Consider the following 19,839-nt stretch of genomic DNA (forward strand, 5'->3'; position numbering starts at 1 on the left):
CCACTTGAGCCACAGCGCCACTTCTGGCTTTTTTCTTTTTGCTTATGTGGTGCTGAGGAATCGAACCCAGGGCCTCAGGCATGCAAGGCAAGCCTCTACCACTGAGCCACCTTCCCAGCCCGAGTTGTGTCTTTTTTAACAAAAACATTTTTTGGGGGGGGGGGTCCGGTTGTGGGGCCTGAACTCGGCCTGGGCGCTGTCCCTCAGCTCTTCAGCTCTTCAGCTCAAGGCTAGCGCTCTACCACTTGAACCCCAGCACCACTTCTGGCTTTTTTTTTCCTGCTTATGTGGTGCTGAGGAATTGAACCCAGGGCCTCCTCATGCATGCAAGGCAAGCGCTCTACCACTGAGCCACCTTCCCAGCCCAAACATGATGTTTGTATGATAAAATCATCCCAACACTGCAGTTTTCAGAACAGTTCTCTTGTTAAGTAACACATGAATTCTTTTTTATTTATTTTTTTTGGGGGGGGGTCCAGTCATGGGGCCTGAACTCTGGGCCTGGGCACTGTCCCTCAGCTCTTCAGCTCAAGGCTAGCGCTCTACCACTGAGCCACCTTCCCAGCCCCACATGAATTCTTAAGAGCAAAAGAGTGGATCCTCTTCTTCCTCCTCCTCCTCCTCTTCCTCTTCCTCTTCCTCCTCTTCCTCCTCTTCCTCCTCCTCCTTCTCCTCCTCCTCTTTCTCCTCCTTCTTCTTCCTCCTCCTCCTCTTCCTCCTTCTTTTTCTCCTCTTCCTCCTCCTCCTCCTCTTCCTCCTCCTCCTTCTCTTCCTCTTCCTCCTCTTTCCTCCTCCTCCTTCCTCCTCCTCCTCCTCCTTGCTCCTCCTCTTCCTCCTCCTCCTCCTTCTCCTCCTCCTTCTTCTCCTCCTCCTCCTTTTCCTCCTCTTCCTCCTCTTCCTCCTCTTCCTTCTCTTCCTCCTCCTTCTCTTCCTGGTCCTCCTCCTCCTCATCCTCCTCCTCTTCCCCCTCCTACTCCTACTCCTCCTCTCCTTCTTCTTCTTCTTCTTTGTCATCGTCCTCCTCCTCCTCCTCCTTCTCCTTCTTCTTTCTTCTTCTTTTTTTTTTTTTTTTGGTGCTGGTCCTGGGACTTCAACTCAGGACCTAGGTACTGTCTTTGAGTTTTTTGCTCAAGGCTAGTACTCTATTAATTGAGTCATAGCTCTACTTCCAGCTTTTTGGTATTTAATTGGAGATAAGAGTCTCAGGAGCTTTCCTGCCTAGGCTGGCTTTGAACCACAGTTCTTAAATGTCAGCTTCCTGAGTAGCTAGAATGACAGTTTGAGCCATGGGTGCCAGTCTGGATTATCTTTGCTACTGCTTCTGAGCATATTAGAACTTTCAGAAATGCATGATGAAATACAAACTAAAAAGTATTTTTTTTCCAGTTTGAGCTACAAAATGTCTCAGGATCAGTAATGTAGTTATTAAAATAAGGCCATTTGTTTTTGCAAAATGCCTTGAGTGTTTCGGACATACCCAGGATGTGTTAAAATGAGCACTTTGCTCTCTTGTTAAGGTCCATATACTTCTATGAGTGTAATAAACGTGTTACGTCTCTGGTCTCCACCCTAGCATTACAACACCTCCTTGCTTGCCGCCGCCGCAGCAGCAGTTTCTGATGATCAAGACCTCCTACATTCGTCGCGGTTCTTTCCATATACCTCCTCACAGATGTTTCTTGATCAGTTAAGTGCAGGAGGCAGCACTTCTCTGCCAAACACCAATGGAAGCAGCAGCGGCAGCAACAGCAGCCTTGTGTCTTCCAACAGCTTAAGGGAGAGTCACAGCCATGCAGTGGCGAACAGGAGCAGCACGGACACAGCATCGATCTTCGGCATCATACCAGACATCATCTCCTTGGACTGACTCCCTTGCCCTGCTGCTCCCACCCCATCCCAGATTAAATGAACTTGGCAGAAAGAAGAGAACTGTGTGCTCTGATTTACCTTATTCTGTTTAGAAAAAGTACACGTATGGGGTTTTTTTCCTCTTTTTAGGAAAAAAAAATTAAAAGAAATGTACAGAGAACAAAACTATATTTTCAGTTTTACTTTTGTATATAAATCTAAGACTGCCTGTCTGATAAAACACTTGTTTAAAAAAAAAAAGGAAAGAAAAGAAAAAAGAAGCACCACAAACCACCTTCAGTTTTCGTGTTTTTAGTTTATCATTTCTGGATTCTGAAGATTTTTTTTCATCATTTGTCCTATTTGGTTTTATTTTGCTTCAGTGGCATTATTTTATTTGCAGTAACAGAAAAGGAGTTGCATGTATGACATTTTAAATTGTGGGCTTTGTTGTGGGGAGGGAATGGGAGGGATAGTTTGATTTCTATTTTTGAAAAGCAACAGACTTGGACTCTGTTTGTGTGTGCACATTTCATCCAGCCTTAAGTTATAACTCATCTGTCCCACTGCATTCTCTGTATTTCCACACAGTCCTGTGTGTATGTGTTGAGTGTACGTGTGTGTGTTTCTATCATCACTGTCCTCTCTTGTCCTGAGTTTGCATTCAGTTAATAAATCAGTTGCCTGCTTCTCTCAGAGTGCTTTGAAGGTCTAGAACTCATGTATGAGTATCCTTTATCAGCTATACCAATCCCCCTCCCCCCCTTCATATTCTCTGTTACATGCTGTATACCCTGAGAACGTGTCTCAGAGATACTGAATACTGAAGGAAAGCTGTCTGGGTAAGGAGTAAGGTTTACTTACTTACACTTTAGTTCTTGATTCTAAATCTGGATTGCCAGTATTGTGTACTTAAACCAAGTCTGTGAATACCTGTTTTTGGGGCCACAGGGTAACCAGTTGTCATGTAAGACCTTCATACCAAAGTAAGAGATGCAAATAACTTTTGAGAGCCCTCAGAAGGAAAGACAACATGATCCTAAAGCTAATTCTATTTGGAAAATGCAGGGCACCATACATGTGGATCTGTAGAAACCTATTTGATAAACAGTTGGAACTCAAAATGTTTTTGAATCTTAGTCATTTTTACTCTCTCTTTCTGTGTGTACTTATTTTCCTTGTTTATTTTTCCCTTCACCTTTTAATGACAAGCATGACATAGGAAAGTCATTTTTTTAATTCACAGATCAATCTGATCTCTTAATAGTGGAACATGTAAATATATTGAAAACTTTTTCAGGAGATGAATAGAGGTCAAAGGGCAGGATGAATATTTTACTTGTGTTCCAAAACCCTTATCAGAGAGGTTCTCAGGTGTGGAAAATAGATTTCAGTTGACTGATAGTACAGATTTAACAAAGAGAAAGGATTATCTGCCAGGTTTCCAGACTGGATTTTTATATTTCAACTATTAATGTTCTCAGAGTTGATGAAGGACCACCTTGATGTATACATGTATTGTTTTTGTGTTGGTATCAAAATGACCTGTTTTAATCCAGGTAGAACTCAAGATGGCTGTATCTCCAATTGTATGGTGAAATTGACAGTTTACATGACTGTGTGGCATCCTAAAATAGTATCTTTATACAACATCTCTGCTACTAAATTGTTGACTTGAATTTTGAAAGAGTTGGTGTTGCTATGTATATGTGTGTGTGTATATATGTATTTATAAACAAGTGTGTATGAGTGACAAGTGAACTGCATAGTCTTTCCCCTTCGCATGTGTATTCCACACATGGCTGGGTTAGTCACAGAACAATTTGCAATAAAACAAAACAAGTTCATTGTCAGCAAAAACAATAATTTTTACATAAATCTGGTGTTACGATGAATAAATAATTTTAAGAATTTTCAATTAGGCTAATTTAAGTAGCATCATAATTTGTATCTCAATTTGGACCAGGATAGAAATTACTGAAATTGTTTGGGATATTGTTTCTGCTTTTACATTTCAATTGAAAACATTGCTATTAATTTCGGCTACCTTAGAAAAATAGGTCTTTTTTTCTGCCATTGTTAGTGGTCTCTGCATCCTGCTGATACCTGTGTGATGCTGAGTTACTAACCCTTGGAATGATCCAGTTGAAAACGTGTCCCTTTTTCTTCCTCCAATCCAGTTTTGAAAGGTGTAATTTTCTGATGCATCCCTGCCTTTTAGGAGCCTAAAGGAAGAGGAGAAATAGGGAGAAATAAACTTGTTCCTGGGCTGTAGGGTCATGTTCCCATGGGAGAATTAGCCATTTTGGTTCTTTCCACTTTGTGAGGTGGTGTCTCCTTCATTTGTTGGCTTTCTAGAATGTCAAATTAGGTAAGTGGTTAATCTTTCTGTTGGTCCCGTCAGTATCAGTCATGCACTACATCATCTTCTGAGCTTTAGAAATGCACGTAGTCACTTCATCTTTCTTACCTTAGCCCACCCCCACCCCTAATCCCCACCTGTGGCAACACTTGTGCTGCTGTCTGTACAGAGCGGTTATCCGAATCTAGGCAAGTTGAGTGGCCCTTTCCTTGGTCTTTTATAACCGCATATGTTTGTGTTTCTCTACAGTATTGTGTGTGTGCATGTGTGTATAGGTCAATATGCACACATCTTTGATAAAACTAGCTGTTTGACTAGCAGGGTTGAAGTGGCTTTTAAATACTATGTGGGCATTATTAGACATCTTTTGTAAAAAAAAAAAATCCAAAACTTAACCATGCCACGCTTGATTAACTTATTTTGAGCATTAAATTTTTTCTATTAGACATGATCACAATTTTACATTACTGACTTAAGATTTGCTTATGTGTCTGAAAAATGTGGTTTCTTGATAGATTTTTTTTTCCTTTGAAACAAGTGAGTAGAATTGAATAAATATGTCCCAATTGTAAATTTATAAATGTGGCAAGAACATTTTTAAAACAATTTCAATTTTAAATACATAAAACTTTTAGGTTCTTCAGAACTTTCTAAAGCACATTTGAATTTATTTTAGTAAGAATTTAGTTTTTATCAGTACATGTTCAATTCTGGTTTTTTTAATTAAATACAAAGCTTAGGTTTCAGAAAGAGGGAGGGTAAATAGCTGGTGGTCCCAGAGTGTGCTGCTGTTTAACAAAGGGGGAAGTGTATATAAAGAGATATAAAAGTTATCATAAATTCCACGAACTTAAATCTGTGATTCATTGCCTTAAAACTTTCTCTCTTAGAATTTCCGTACCGCATGCCAAACAAGTAAAATGGCTTTTAAAAATGTATAGTAGACCAATGTCAGTTTGTATAAAAGTACCAAGTGAAAATATTTATTACATGCATTGGAAAAAATGTTTACCTATTGAATGTTACCTGTTTATGTAGAGCTCTTTAGATGTAATAAAAGAAAAGCCTTCAGTTACTTTGTCTTCTGTAAACTAGTAGTCCTGGGTACACAGGGGCAATCCCTACAGAAAAGTGCAAGACTTTGTGCTGTCAGAGCCTCTTTCATCCAGACTTCCAAGCTTGACAAGTAACTAATGCTTCTACTTTGACTGGTAATAAACAGCCATCAATTCCCGTATTGAAATAAGGCTAGTTCTGTAATGAACCACCGCCACTGTCTATTTGGTGGTTTTAAATCTGTCTAATATTTGCAGTTTGAGAGCTAAGAGGCCTTTTTTCTCTCTATTCTTTCTTGCAAACAGCCCCAGGTGCTAGGTAAACCAATTGGAATTTCAGGAATGAACCTGAAACCAGGACTGGAAGCTTAAAAGCCTCCTGGGATAGACCTCTTCCAGCCAACTAACACCCATTGTTACACAGTGCATCTGGAAGAGCCCAGGTTCTCTGCCCCAACACTGGCTCTGTTTTTGGCAAAAGTAAACTTGAGCTTATTGGGAAAATTAGAAAAAAAAAAAAAAGCTGGCTTAATGTCATACTAGAGCCAGTTGGATAAATATGTTAAAGACCTTTGAGGGAAAGCTTGACACTTCTTTGTCCTATATACCTTATCAGGTCTATTATTTGTTGACTCTTTGGTATTCCAGGTTGGCTGGGCAGGCCTGCTTTCCTGGTGTCCCTTCCCTGAATGACTAAAATACTGTTCTCCCTGGGAGGCCAAGGCCTAACTTGCCCCCTCAGGAGAAGGTAATGGCCATTCAGATGTGTTACCCTCCCTCAGGCCTCTTATTCCAGAATTCCAGTCCCCCCCCCCCAGCAGCCTAGTCGTTCTGCGTTTCTGTTTTAAGTCAGGGCCTCACTGTTGCCTAGGTGGGCTGGAACTCTGATCTAACTGCTTCAGCCTTCCAAATGCTAGTATTGGAATTGTGTACCACCATACCTAGCCTGTTTTTGCATCCTTGAAGGCCACAAAATCTTACCTACCCCACAAAACCTAATCTGCTCTACACTGTAGCCCCAGGCCCCAGCTGGTGATTAAAAGTGCTCATAGTGTACAGGGGGGGGGAGTTCCTACTCAATTCCATTGCAGTTCTATTGCTGGGGAGATGGGTGCCATAGGGCAAGTGGGATCCTCCTTTCTGTTTGGCCTGAAGCCACGTTGCATCAATGAGGTAGCTCATCGGAGACTGCCCCCTGCGGTTTTCCCAGTGCCTAACCCTTATAAAATGTGTGTTGTGTACCTCCTGAAAGATAACATCCCATTATTTGGCTTTCTGCCACGAGGGGACTATTAGACAAAGTTGCAGGCTGATGATACATAAAAGGATGAAAACCTTGGTACTTGGAGCTCTGACCCTGCAGGTGCTGTTCTGACACTCCCTCAGCCTATCAGCTAAGTTGATAGTAATAGTGGTTCATGATTTGATGAGCCTTGGGACACCTGAGTTCCAGCCTTGGCTGCTCGGAGGGATCCCTGAGGGACTGGTCCCCACCAGTGTTCTTGTATTCTGACCATGGCCGGAACCCTCTCTGTTAGTCTCAGGAAAGTGGCTCAAGGTCATGGCTGCTCTGGGCCCGTGAGCAGATCATCCTCATTCTTGGAGCCCCTCTGCTTGCCAACCGAGCCCAGGGCACTATTTAGAATTCTATGAGAAACATTTTCAGGGCTGATCCCTTAATGAAAGTGATTGGTCCCATCCTTGAGTACCCACTGTTCAGCTTATATTGTTTATTCTAGTATGTTTTAATGCTACTGTTTGTGAAAGAGTATCCTAAATTATGTAACTAGTGGAGATGGAAATAACAAACGTTTTTGTTTTGTTTTAGTCAACCGTGGGGATTTGACTCTGGGCCTGGGCGCTGTCCCTCAGCTCTTCAGCTCAAGGATAGCATTCTACCACTTGAGCCGCAGCGCCACTTTCAGTTTTCTGGTGGTTTATTGAAGAGTCTCATGGACACTGCCTGGGATGGCTTTGAACTGCAATCCTCAGATATCAGCCTCCTGAGTGGCTAGGATTACAGGCGTGAGCCACTGACGCATGGCTTAACAAACTTGTTTTGGTGCTGGTACTGGAATTTGAACTGAGGGCCTGCCCCATGCTATCACTTGGCATTTTTGCTAAAAGCTGGCACTCTACCTCTTGAGCCATACCATCCACTTCTGAAAATAAGAACTTGTAACTGGGCCTGTGGTGCTACAAGAAATGTAGTGTGTGGTTTTGCTCTTTTTAGTGGTCTTATCTTAGAAATGTAGCCAGGTGCTGGTGGCTCACACATGTTTCAGAGCCAGCTGAGGCAGGAAAGGCCTTAAGACTCTTACCTCCAATTAACCACCAGAAAACCAGAAGAGGTGCTGTGGCTCAAAAGTGGTAGAGTCCTAGCCTTGAGCAAAGAATTCGGGGACAGTGCCCAGGCCCTGAGACATGCCCTGCAACTGATCCCCCCCCAAAAAAAAAACAAAAGTGGACAGTGGTCTTAACACCCAAATGCAGAATGTGCTCTTTCTTCTAGCAGACTGCCCTTAGTAGGAGAAAACTACTATGGGTGACTGGTTCCTTCTATTTCCAGTTGTTGTTCCTCCCCACCCCCGACAAAATCTTTGTCTTCCCTCAGTGGAATGTATCAAGGGAGATGAGGAATCCAGCTGTCATGGGGGGTGGTGAGGCTTTGAGGTGAAGTGATCTTCCCATAACTGGGGGGTGGCAGAGCCAGGACTAGAATGCAAGCCTGACTCCTTGTTGCACAGGGCTAGATCAATGGCAGTTGCTAAAATCGACACAGACTTTATTGAAGACATGCTGGGCCCCTCTCCTGATGGAGAGCTGCTACGATGCTTCACTTTTGAATCTGTTCCTTATTCAAAAAACAAAAAGCTGCTAAAACCATGGCTAAGATCGTTTATTGCTACTAAGGTGATGCCATCTTTCTGCACCTCCCCAGAGTGAAAACACCTTCTTAAAATGAATCAGTCCTGGTTTTCGGGCCCCTGACGGAGGCTGTGGTGCTCTGCCCAGTCAGTAGTCTTGAACAGGAAGGGTGATCTTCTGGATAAATTCATCATACTTCACTTGGCCATCTGGTTCAATACCCGTTTCCTTAAAAAGGTCATCCACTACAATAAATCACATTCATTTGTCAGGTTAGATGTGTTGGTATAAGACACTGAGTTCTCTGGAAGTTGGGATCTCCAGGGGGAGTCTTCCCTGAGTGACATCATAGATGGGGGATTCAATCAGATGACAGAAGGACAGTCTTCCCCCCCCCCCATCCCCTACTTGAGCATCACTGGTTCAATGTTGAGGCTTTCTGGAGAGGATCTGGTAGGGGTAGGGAAGGGTCCAGGGAAGATTCAGTTACTGAATCGTTATTTTAAAAATACCTGTGCCTTGTACTGCATTCAGAGATTTGGCGTAGGTGGTTTACCACTTAACCACCCACCCTTCCAGCAACATGAATTTCCTCTGCAGTGTCACCACCAGCCTTGCCAGTCCAGGCTGTGACCTGCCTCTGTCCCCTGCCTTCTCCTCCTTGCTAACCCTGTGTTTACACCAAGAAGATTTTGACAACTATCTGTTACTAACCTACAAATGTGTGGGAGCTGGGGAGACAGCTCAGCAGGAAAGCACCAGCCTGGCTTGTGCCCTGGGTGTGATCTGCCATAGTAATAAGGGACTTTGTGTGTCCACACCCTGAAGACTGCCATTATTGTGCATTGATCTAATGAAATAACTAGCTTGTCCCTGGAATTTGCTGAAACATTGCAGCTTACCTTTTTCTACAGTGATCTCTCAGGATCAATCTACCTTTGGTGCTTTGGGCCCATTTTCACCCTCTTGCAAAACTGATCTTGATACCCTGCCTCCACTTCCCTGGCCCTAGATATACCCACATATCCTTGGACAGGGAGAAAACCTCCTTTGCTTCCCTCTTACCTGTCCGGAGGGGATCATTTCTGTGCTTAGACTGGAAGGTATTCTGAGTGTGTTTGAAGTGACCAACGACATCATTTGTCTTCATGGAGAAGTTCTACCCTGAACTGTAGCAGCCTGTAGGTGGCAGTCTTAGCTCCAGGATTAGCGCCAGGCAGGCATCGGCTCCCCATTGCCCACTGAGCCTTGGGGCACAGTGGCTGCTCACTGTCTCATTTGCGGTTCCCTAGCTGTTCCAAAGGATGGGTCTGAGCTTCCCTCTCCAGGAAAACGGCCTCCAACTTCTGATACCCTGTCTCTACGGCCAATGAGAGGGAATTGGGTCTCTACCAGCTCCCTGGAACTGTTCTTTGCTGTTTTCTGGCTCAACAAGTGAGATGTGTTGGGGACATGTTGGTTTGGACAGAGGTCACAAACCATAGGAATTAAGGCCCTGCTAGCTTGGCACTGATCTTGCAGCGATACACCTAAGGGCCACCAGTGTCCGTGGAGGCTGAAAGGCGAAGGTGATCTATTCATATAAACACAGACATGGTGTAAGATGAGACCACGTTAGTGGCCAGCCTGAGGGGAAAACAAATCTGCCTGCCCGAGTGCTATTTTTGAACCCTGGGCGCTGTGCCTTTGTGAGAGCAAATGAGACCTGAGCAGACTGGTTTACAGAATGGTGGGTCCCGGAGGTCCCTGGGATGTCTGTGAGGATGTCTTCATTTCCAGCGAGGAAACCTGAGGAATCATGGGAACTCCTCCGGGAGGGGTGCCAGGATGCCTACCTGACTCAAGCCACAACCTCAGAACCCGTGATCTGAGCAAAATGAGGGCTTTTCCCTATCTCCTCCCGAGGTAAGCTGGGAAGTCTGACTGAAAACCCCGACCTTGGTATCAGTGGACTTGGGGCAGGGCCTCAGCACAGGCTGGGGAGCAGCTGTACTGTCTCCAGGGACAGGAGCTTTCTGGGGGCATTGCAGGCACCCGGCAAGGTCCGGCATGTACTAAGTACCACCCCAGCAGGCTCATGCCCTCATCTTCCTCTGAGGCGAGAAGGTGTGTGGGCTGATGGGAGGTGCAAAGTGAGACTCCACGGGCCAGGACCTCTCCAACTGCCCTGCAGAGGCCCTTCAGAGCTCTTAGAAGCCGCCTTAGTGCAGAGCCCCACGGCCCCATCAGAGCCAGCTGTGGTGGAACAGCTGGAGATGGCTCTTAAGCTGAACCCGGCTTCATCTTGCTAATGGCCTCATCCTACCTCTATTAGTTGAAGGGACTTTTGTGCTCCTAGGGAGACCTCTGAGCTAGCCAAACCCCTGCAATAGGCACTTGGACACAGGAAGGCCAGGCACATCATCCACTGCTTGTACTTGCGGGGTCCCTCTTCCTTGCCCCCTCCCAACCCTTCTAATTCTATCCCAAAGCCCTTATTTGGCCTGACCTTTGCTCACAGACTTCTGGGCCATGTATGACCTGGCTGTCTGTACAACTTGGGATAACGATGGGTCTCTGATGTCCTTCTCCAGCTCTCTAACCCTCTCCAGCCAGTGGGAGACAGGGCGTGGCCATTACCTTCCTTGTGGGTAAGCTTCTCCCCTAGTTTCATGAGCTTTGACCGTAGCTCAGACGCCATGATGTAGCCTTTCTTCTCCTTGTCAGCCATCAACAGAGCCAGAAGAATCTCTTTCTTTGGGTCCTCTTGTTTTATTTGCGTGTGCATTATGGTCAGGAAAGTGGAGAAGTCCAGCTCTCCATTTCTGTCTAAGAGATGGAGATAGAGCAGTGAGCAAAGGGGAAACGGCTCTTCTTGAAGAAAGTACAGGGAACAATAATAAAATTACGCTTAATCCAACCACTAACAGAAAAAACTGCTCAGCAGCATTTTGGGTGGGTTATCTCCAGCTTTTCTAGCAAGTTGACCTCATTTGTAGATCAGCCTTTAAGATCAGAACCAGCTGGGCTCTAGTGGCTCACACTTATAATCCTAGCTACTCAAGAGGCTGAGATCTGAGGATAGTTCGAAGCCAGCCTGGGCATGAAATTCTGTGAGACTCTTAGATCCAATTAACCACCAAAGCTCAAAGTGGCTCAAATTGGTAGAGCACTAGCTTTGAGCAAAAGAGCTCAGGCACAGCACCCAGGCCCCATGTTCAAGCCCCACCATGAACAATAAGTGAATACATAAAAATTAATAAAAACTGAAATCAGACAAACTGGGTTCCAATCCTCTTTCTGCCATTGGCTCTAAAACTCGGCCAGGTTCTGACCTTGATCTCTGCTGTAAAGTGGGTCAGGACAGTTCAGCATGGTTTGAGTGAGGTCTCAGGAAAAAAAAAAAAAATTCTGGTTGTTGGTTACCCTGCTTTCCTACAGGTTTGTCGTAGGCTCAGGACTCTGTGGGTCAGGGGTTATCATGAGGATAAAGCCTCGCATCGCACACCTGATCAGGAACTTCCACCACTCAGTGGGGTAAGACCCAGAACCACTGCCCCCCCTCTGGCCACTCCCACCTCAAGCCCCTCCCCACACCCAGCAGCCCTCTTACCTATCCTGTGTGTCTGCAGATGCCGCTGTACCTCCCCTGGCGTCGGACTGGCCCCCAAGCACCTCATGGCCACCAGGAGGTCGGTGGCCTTGATCTTTCCCCTCTGCTGCTTGTCATAGAGGGAGAAACACTCCTTGTACTCTGCACACGGCCCAGATGGAAGAATACATCTCATTCACTCATTCTCCACCCTGCCATCTCCCCCATACTTAGCCCCTGCCCACCTCTTCTCCCCACTTCTTTTAGTTACTTGTGCATTTGGTTCTGGGGATGAACCTAAAGCCTTATGTTTGTCAGGCAAATGCTCTACGCTCAACTTATGCCCTCCGACTTGGTGTCTCCTCCTCCCTTGGGGCCCCACCCTTCCCTTCTCCTGCTGCAATGGTTTCCCAACAGAGTAAATGGAAGTACAAAAGGACCAAGTCAAGCCAGGCACTGGTAGCTCATGCCTGTAATCCTAGCTACTCAGGAACCTGAGATCTGAGGGTTTGTAGGTCAAAGCCAGCCTCGGCAGGAAAGTCCGTGAGATTCTTATCTCCAATAAACTATTCAGAAAAAGCCAGAAGTGGCACTGTGGCTCAAGCTGTAGAGTACTAGCTTTGAGCACAGAAAGGCTCAGGGACAGTGCCCAAGCCCTGAGTTCAAGCCCCAGGACCACCCCCACCCCAAAAAAGTGCCCAGTCAAATTGACTATCTCAGAATTAAATCAATAATCAGTCATTCAATATAGAGGTATGTCCCAAATGTTGCACGGGATACACTTATACTAAAAAGGGATTATCTGAGAGTCAATGTGACTTGGTGTCCTGCGTTTTATCCAGCAATACAGCGCACTCTTTTCCTTCCCCACGCCCTTCCCATCCCACTTTCCCATTTCTGACTAAAATGGAGAAGCTGACTAAAACACCAGCCAAAAACTCTCATCCAGGCTTGGCCAAGGGAGAAAGAAACAAGCCCCCCAGCAGAGTGACCATACTGGCAAGGAGGGACCCTTTGTAAACCCTACAGTGTCCTGTCTCCCCTCCAGACAGGCCGGGCAGCCAGCCCCTCTCCTAGGTGTTGGTTTATTGCCATTATCACAAGCTGAACTCTGACAAGTCCTGGCCCTGTGTTCAAGCTCAGTAGGAAACTACTAGGAAGTTCGCCCCATGTCTACACAAGGGCCACCAGCAGCCCTCCCTGCAGCCTTTCTCCAGGATGCTTGGTGGAAATGAAATGGCAGCTCCAAGATCTCTGGCTCAGTCCCAGGGCGGGCCAGCCAGCAGAGCTGCCCTCCTGGCTGCCAGCCCCGCCCCCTCCGACCGCCCCATCCCCCAGGGAGATGACAGATGACAGCCAGCAGGTAGCTTGGGAAAGACGCCAGCAGTACTGCGTCTGCCTCTGCCCGGGCTGAGCCAGTGCTCCAGCCCGTTTGCGCCTCACATGCCAGTGGAGAGCCTCAGAGCCAGGGTAGGGGCTTCCTGGGTAGCCCAGGAAGAGTTCCCAGGCCCTGCTGGGTCCTCACAGCCCCTTGATGGCGCCATTTTTATTCCAGTTGTGCAGATAGGGCTGAGAAGTTGAGCCGCCTGGCACTGGTAGTGGAGCTGGGCCCACTGCAGCCCTGCCCTGAGTCCTAGGGCAGCAGTGGAGGAAGGGGGGTAGAAGAAAGCCCCTCAACTCCTCTAGCCCAGTCTCGGGCCCTTGGTGTTCACTAATGGAGCCGCTCAGGCCTCCCCTGGACACCTGTTACATTAGGACTTGGGGGTGATGACAAAAAGTGGGGCCACCAGTGGGGTTAGTCGTGACTGCCTCTGTACAGTTTGTATACACAGTCTGGGAAGGTGGCTCAGTGGTAGAGCGCTTGCCTTGCATGCATGAGGCCCTGGGTTCAATTCCTCAACAACACATAAGCAGAAAAAGCCGGAAGAGGCTGTGGCTCAAGTGGTAGAGCGCTAGCCTTGAGCTGAAGAGCTGAAGGACAGTGTCCAGGCCCAGAGTTAGGCCCCACGACTGACCAAAAAAATAGTTTGTACACACACACACACACACACACACACACACACACACACCTTCAAAACTCTCTAGAGCCTGAGCTTCGTGAGCACAAACCAAGGACAAGGTTGAATGGCCCTGAGTCTGGTAAAGAAGGGCCAGGGGGCTGGGAATGTGGCTTAGTGGTAGAGTGCTTGCCTAGCATTCATGAAGCCCTGGGTTCAGTTCCTCAGTACCACATAAATAGAAAAAAGCAGAAGTAGTGCTGTGGCTCAAGTGGTAGAGTGCTAGCCTTGAGCACAGAGAGGCTCAAAGACAGTACCCAGGCCCTGAGTTCAAGCTCCAGGCCCAGCAAAAAAAGGGAGGGGGGCAGGACTCAGCACAAGATCTCAGCTTTGTGGGGTTTTTGTTTTGTCTTTCTTATGCCAGTCCTGGGGCTTGAATTCAGGGCCTGGATGCTGTCCCTAAGCTCTTTTGCCCAAGGTTGGTGCTCTACCATTAGAGCCATAACCCCACTTCCAGCTTTTTTTTTTTTTGGTGGGGGGAAGGGGATGATTAATTGGAAATAAGAGTCTCACATACTTTTCTGCCCAGGATGGCTTTGAACTGCAATCCTCAGATCTCAGCCTCTTGAGTAGCTAGAGTTACAGGTGTGAGCCACTGGTGCCTGGCTTTCAGCTTTGGTTCTTGCAAAACCTAGTACCTTCTAAGAGGATATCCTCAGAGGGCCCAGACTCGGCTGCCACCCTGGGGACTGCTCACGGCCATTGCACTAGTCTTGCCAGCTAGCTTTCCACATGAAAGATGAGCCCTGGGCTCTCCTAAGGCTTCCTCTGGCTGTTGTCCCTGGGGCCCAGGACTGGCTGGCTGGGAACCCACCGTATCGCCCATGGGCACTGTACCAGTGCCTGGGAGGCAACTTGTAGCCTCTGACACAAGCAAGGCAGGGCTCAAACGGAGCCGGGCTTCTAACAAGCCCGGGATTCTCTGTCTCCTGACCTGACGAATCCCCTCTTCAAACCTGCAGTCAGGGGCAATTTGGGATTCCAGTGCTGCAACAAGAACCCTAGCAAACAGTGCTGCCTCCCACTGCCCTCCTCCTTTCCCTCCCCTCCATGATTTTTCCCCTTGTCAGCCATCTAACATGGTCTCCCCCTGCTTTCTTCTTGTCCCTCCATAGACCAGTCGGTTATGTCTCTAACGTCTGGAACAGGGCTGGCAGGGAAAAAGGGACTCACAAATGCTCTGAGTGAAAGAATGACTTAGGGTTCATGAATTGGATTAAAACCATCTCAAGGGTGTCTGGGAAGGTGGCTTAGCGGTAGAGCGCTTGCCTAGCATACATGAAGCCCTGGGTTTGATTCCTTAGTACCACATACACAGAAGAAGCCAGAAGTTGCGCCGTGGCTCAAGTGGCAGAGCGCTAGCTTTGAGCACAGAGAGGCTCAAGGACAGTGCCCAGGCTGTGAGTTCAAGCTCTAGGACTTCCCCCCCCCCCAAGAAAAACAACCCAAGGGAAAGTCTTCACACAAGAGACCCCTAAGGCTGGGTGCCAGTGCTGCACTGGACAAGTTTTATGAGCAGCTCTAAGGCACGTGTGAAGGTTTACTGTGCCCTTGACAGCCATAAAGGTAACACGTGACTCACACGAGAGAAAAGATGCCATACTCATTATAAATTCCACCTGGCCAACAAGCGAACCACGTCAAAGATGATTGCGTCAACTCCTCACCGTTTTGATTCAGACATGGTTTGAAGAGTGACGTCGTAAACTTGCCCGAAGAACGCAATTGTGTTTTCCAATGAACTGGAAATTATACTATCATTGAATCAGGTAGTTGATGATCTACTTTTAACTCTTTCTCACCCTGGTATAAATTATTCTTTCAGCACTAAGACCCCAGGACTGTCTGAGCTTCCAGTAGGGGCTGGGGTATTGTTTGAATCCTACACTATTCAGTTAATGGCTGGCTTTAACTCCTAAAGATGCAGCTCTTACCCGTGTCCAGCACACAAAGTATGCTTTCCCAGCCCTCTCCTGCAAGGCCTGGTGAGGGGGTCATTCTCCCTACCCCACACATGGGGACACAGACACAGGGGAAAGTCACCGCCACCAGACACCCTGTTGTTCCCCATTGCTGTCCAGACCTCTAATTGCCTCATATCCAAACTTGGGTGGAGAACCCCAAGTCCTCCCTTTAGTCAGTCACCTCCAGATCAGGGCAAGAGAGGCTTGTCTGCATGGGTCCCAGTGCGTTCACGTCCCCTGGCCCACCCCCTCTGGCCTTGGCTTGAGTCCATGGGGGGTCACAATACCTCACCACTCTGCTAGACGGAACCCAACAAACCCTTGACTTGGAATCCCAGCTCAGGCCACCCATAGTTCCTTCCAGGGAGCTGCCCTGGATTGCAAGGGCTCCGTGGGCCCCAGGTGGCTGCCATTTTATCTCCAGTAGCCAGGGAGATGGTGGCCAGATGCCATCCCACAGCGGTGCAGCAGGGAATGGCCCATCTGCTCCACTGTCAACTGCTGGGCAGCCCAAGGAGCTCCAGAAGGCTCTGGACTCAGAGCTCTCTGCCGTCTCTGCCGGGGTGGGGGTCGGGTCTCCGGCCTGAGTTCTGTGTAACTCCACCCCTTTCCTGGCTTGTGAAACCACAGCTCTGCTCTGAAGAAAGTGAAACCTCCAAAGTGCTCACCCTCAAACTCAACAGGAGGGACCCCCAGCGGCCCTTTACTTTGATGGGGAAACTGAGGCCCAGAGAAATGAATCCAGTTCAAAGACAGACTCTCCCTGTTTCCCTTACCTCCAACCATTACATTTACTCATCTGTCTCCTGCCCTAGCCTCTTCCTGTTTAGCTACCGCCTCTGGGGCTGCCCTGTGAGCAGTCTTGGCCCAGCCAGAGGGCTGACAACACAAAGTGGGTGGCCGCACCGTGGATATTCACTAGGTCAGCACGGGCCTCCAGCAGCATGGTGGGGGAGGGGACACCTCTCACCCACCTCCCTCCTTCCACCAGGGACACGGAGCACATCAGATGGCCTAACTGAGACCCACATTTTGTTGGGAGTTGCTAATTAAAGAGTGAACGCAACCTACCATTAATTTGATCCTGGGAAAGGAACTTGGCCTGCAGCAGAGAGAGAAGAGTCAGGGATGGCGTCACCAGAGGTCTCCCCGCCCGGTGGGCCCTGGCTCACTCACCATGGTGGGGCACCCGCTGCTTCAGAACCAGGAAGACCCAGCTGCTTCCTCTGGCTGCCAGTGCAAAGTCCTCCGGGTGAGGCCCCAGTAATAAATCCTCGCTGCCATGGAGACGGAGCTCGATGCCGCCCTGGGTCAGGTTCCAGCTTCCGACTGTGGAGGACTGGGGGGGGGGGGGGAGAGGACTGGCGGAGGCTCAGAAACTGGCGATTCCAAGGGGACTGGACAGGTGGACTTGTGTGGGAATTGGACCACAGCAGAGCCCTTCCAGACTGGGTCCACATCCTTGTCCAGAGCCTGGACAGGGGGCCCTGCTCCTGGGGCTAGGCTGGAGCTGGGCACGCACAAACTCACGGCCCATGATCGCACTGATGATGGAGCCCATCCAGCACAAGGCAGCTCAGAACAGGGTTTCAAGTCCTTCCTGTAGGTTTCACCTTGCAGGGCTTCAGTTTCTCTACCAGGCCCCATGCAGAGCTGCTGGGAGAATCAAATCGACTGCACCCAGCCCATTCTCCCTGTGGGAATCTGGGACGGCAAGGCTGGACTTCCAGACCCACAGCTGCTATTGGGGTGAGGCCTCTGGGTGACCCTCCACACCTACCTGACCCGAAGCACCTCACTTTTCTTCCCCACCCTTCCACATTTGATGCTGAGTCCCATCCCAGAGTAGGCAATTCCGGAGCTGGCCTGGGAGGCCTCAGCCTCCGAAGAGGCTCGCAGTGGAGGCTCTTCTTCCTCCCCACTTCCTGAGAGGCACCTGATCCAGGCTTCGGTCCTCAGCGAGCCATGTGCAGCACTGGGGGCTCACCCCAAATCATCCATGGGAAGGGCCAAGGGTAGGTAAAACACATCCTGGGGGCTGTTTGTTCTCTTCTTTTAAAAACATTTATTTTTATGAAGCCATTGTACAAAGGAGTTTCCATTCCAGAAGTCAGGCTAGGAGCGCACTGCATTGTGATCAGTTCACCCCTTCCATCACCCCCCCCCATTTTCCCGATCATGTTCTCTGTAGTCCTGAACCCCAGATGCTGTTGGCTGGGGGCTGGCATCTCCACTGCCCTCCTCTGAGTCCCTTCCCTCCTGCACCCCGGTCTGGACCCCAGGGGAGGGGCCTTGGGTAGGAAGATTTCCCACCCCCTTTACCCCCCACCCCAGCCCACTGGACAAGGCCCTCAAGCAGAGCTTTGATGGAAGAGCTCTACGATCCTTCTTCCCTAGAAATGCAGGCAGCCCCTGCTATGTTCCTGGGCACCATCAGGCTAAGCCCCCACAAGTCTGAGCCCTGACAGCCTTCTACTGTGCCCACAGGCCACAGAGGTGGCCTCAGAGGGCCATCTGTTTCTGTTTCCCCGTCCTGGACCCCAGCAGAGACCTCAGGCGTGAGTGCAGGGCTGGCTCTCCTGGAGGGGGCTGTAGCCCCAGAACTCAGATCTCCTGGAACCTTATGTGGAAGTAGTCACATAACCTTACATGGAAACAGGGTCCTTGCGACAGAATCAAGAGCTCACACTGGAGTTGGGTGGTCCTCCCGATGAAGAGGAGTTCAGACACAGCTACAAGAAGCCAAGTGCTGGCCACCCAAGCAGAGACGGAGCCCAGGCGCTGATGGCCCATGCTCCACCTTGGACTATGCCAATGGATGCATGCTAGTACTGAGGCTTGAACTCAGAGACTGGGTGCTGTCCCTTAGCTTTTTTGTTCAAGGGCTGGTGCTTGGCTACCACTTGAGCCACATCTCCACCTCTAGCTTTTTTTTGTCAGTCATGGGGCCTGAACTCTGGGCCTGGGTGCTGTCCTTCAGCTCTTCAGCTCAAGGTTAGCACTCTTACCACTTGAGCCACAGCACCACTTCCAGCTTTTTCTGCTTTTGTGGTGCTGAGGAATCGAACCCAGGGCCTCATGCATGAAGGCAAACACTCTACCACTAAGCCACCTTCCCAGCTCCACCTCTAGCTTATTGGGGGTCAAGTGAAGATAAGTCTCACAGACTCTCCTGCCTGAGTTAGCTTTCTCAGATCTCAGCCTCCTGAGCACAGGGGCAAGCACATGGGTGTTAGGCCTCTGCCAATATTTTGATCCTGAACTTGGAACCTCTGGAAGAGGAGGAACTTGCATTGTTTCAAGCTACCAACCAAGTGTGTAGTAGTTTGTCAAGGCAGCTTTAAGGAATGCATACAAGAACCAAACAAACCCCTGGTCACAGAGACGTGGGAATCACACAGATAGCCTGCGCGCACCCTGGACCTGGAATTAACCAGGGCCGGAGCTCCCAAAATGGAGCCCACAGCCACATCACCCAAGGCTTCATCTCTTTTTAAATTCTCCTTCAGTAGTGGGGCTTGAACTGGGGGCCTGGGTGCTGTCCCTGAGCTCTTTCGCTCAAGGCTAACGCTCTACCGCTTTGAGCCCAGCTCCACTTCCGGTTTTGGAGTGGTTAATTGGAGATATGAGTCTCACAGGGACTTTTCTGCCTGGGGTTAGCTTTGTATCCCAATCCTCAGATCTCAGCCTCCTGGGTAGCTAAGATTAGAGGCCTGAGCCATCACTACCCAGTTAAGCATGTTAGGAAAGCTCTTTACTACTTAAGCCACACCCCAATGGGGGCATCTTCTCCTGCCACCCACCCTCCCCAACATTGTAAGTTTCTTGGATGTCTGCTGGGTTTCTAGGCTAGTGAAGCCAGGCTGCAGTGAAGACAATGGGAAAAACTCCCAAGAACCTGCCCCACAGGACCTAATCTCCAAGGCCCCAATTGCAATTTCCTCTTCTTAATATTCATTTTTCATACCTCATGTTTTACTCACTTTTTTGGGGGGGGTCAGTTGTAAGGCTTGAACTCTGGGCCTGGGTGCTGTCCCTCAGCTCTTCAGCTCAAGGCTAGCACTCTACCACTTGAGCCACAGCGCCACTTCTGGCTTTTTCTGCTTATGTGGTG

The 19,839-nt window shown here is 48.6% G+C and overlaps 2 protein-coding genes across 4 annotated transcripts in view; one reads left to right on the plus strand and one right to left on the minus strand.

Moving 5' to 3' along the window:
• The window catches only part of Pias1 (protein inhibitor of activated STAT, 1), a 71,474-nt gene extending 66,189 nt beyond the window's left edge, over positions 1–5,285 (plus strand). The window contains exon 13 of the mRNA XM_013012106.1: positions 1,574–5,285. Coding sequence (XP_012867560.1) covers positions 1,574–1,867 — 294 coding nt within the window. The 3' untranslated portion in view covers positions 1,868–5,285. The remainder of the gene's footprint in view (positions 1–1,573) is intronic.
• A 2,744-nt stretch (positions 5,286–8,029) lies between these two features.
• Positions 8,030–17,072, minus strand: Calml4 (calmodulin-like 4). Of its 3 annotated transcripts, XM_013011817.1 has the most exons (5): positions 16,902–16,983; positions 16,797–16,827; positions 11,726–11,866; positions 10,753–10,941; positions 8,030–8,378 (listed from the first exon to the last, which is right to left on the minus strand). In XM_013011817.1, exons 1-5 carry the CDS (start codon positions 16,902–16,904, stop codon positions 8,281–8,283), a joined length of 462 nt encoding a protein of 153 aa, XP_012867271.1. In that variant the 5' UTR covers positions 16,905–16,983; the 3' UTR covers positions 8,030–8,280. The 3 variants fall into 3 exon arrangements, with proteins under 3 accessions (XP_012867271.1, XP_012867272.1, XP_012867273.1); XM_013011818.1 differs by lacking the exon at positions 16,797–16,827 and having other exon boundaries at positions 16,902–17,072; XM_013011819.1 differs by lacking the exon at positions 11,726–11,866 and having other exon boundaries at positions 16,902–16,989.
• Positions 17,073–19,839: the final 2,767 nt, after the last annotated feature.

The sequence above is a fragment of the Dipodomys ordii genome, unplaced genomic scaffold, assembly GCF_000151885.1.
Source record: "Dipodomys ordii isolate 6190 unplaced genomic scaffold, Dord_2.0 Scaffold15, whole genome shotgun sequence".
Lineage (NCBI taxonomy): Eukaryota > Metazoa > Chordata > Mammalia > Rodentia > Heteromyidae > Dipodomys > Dipodomys ordii.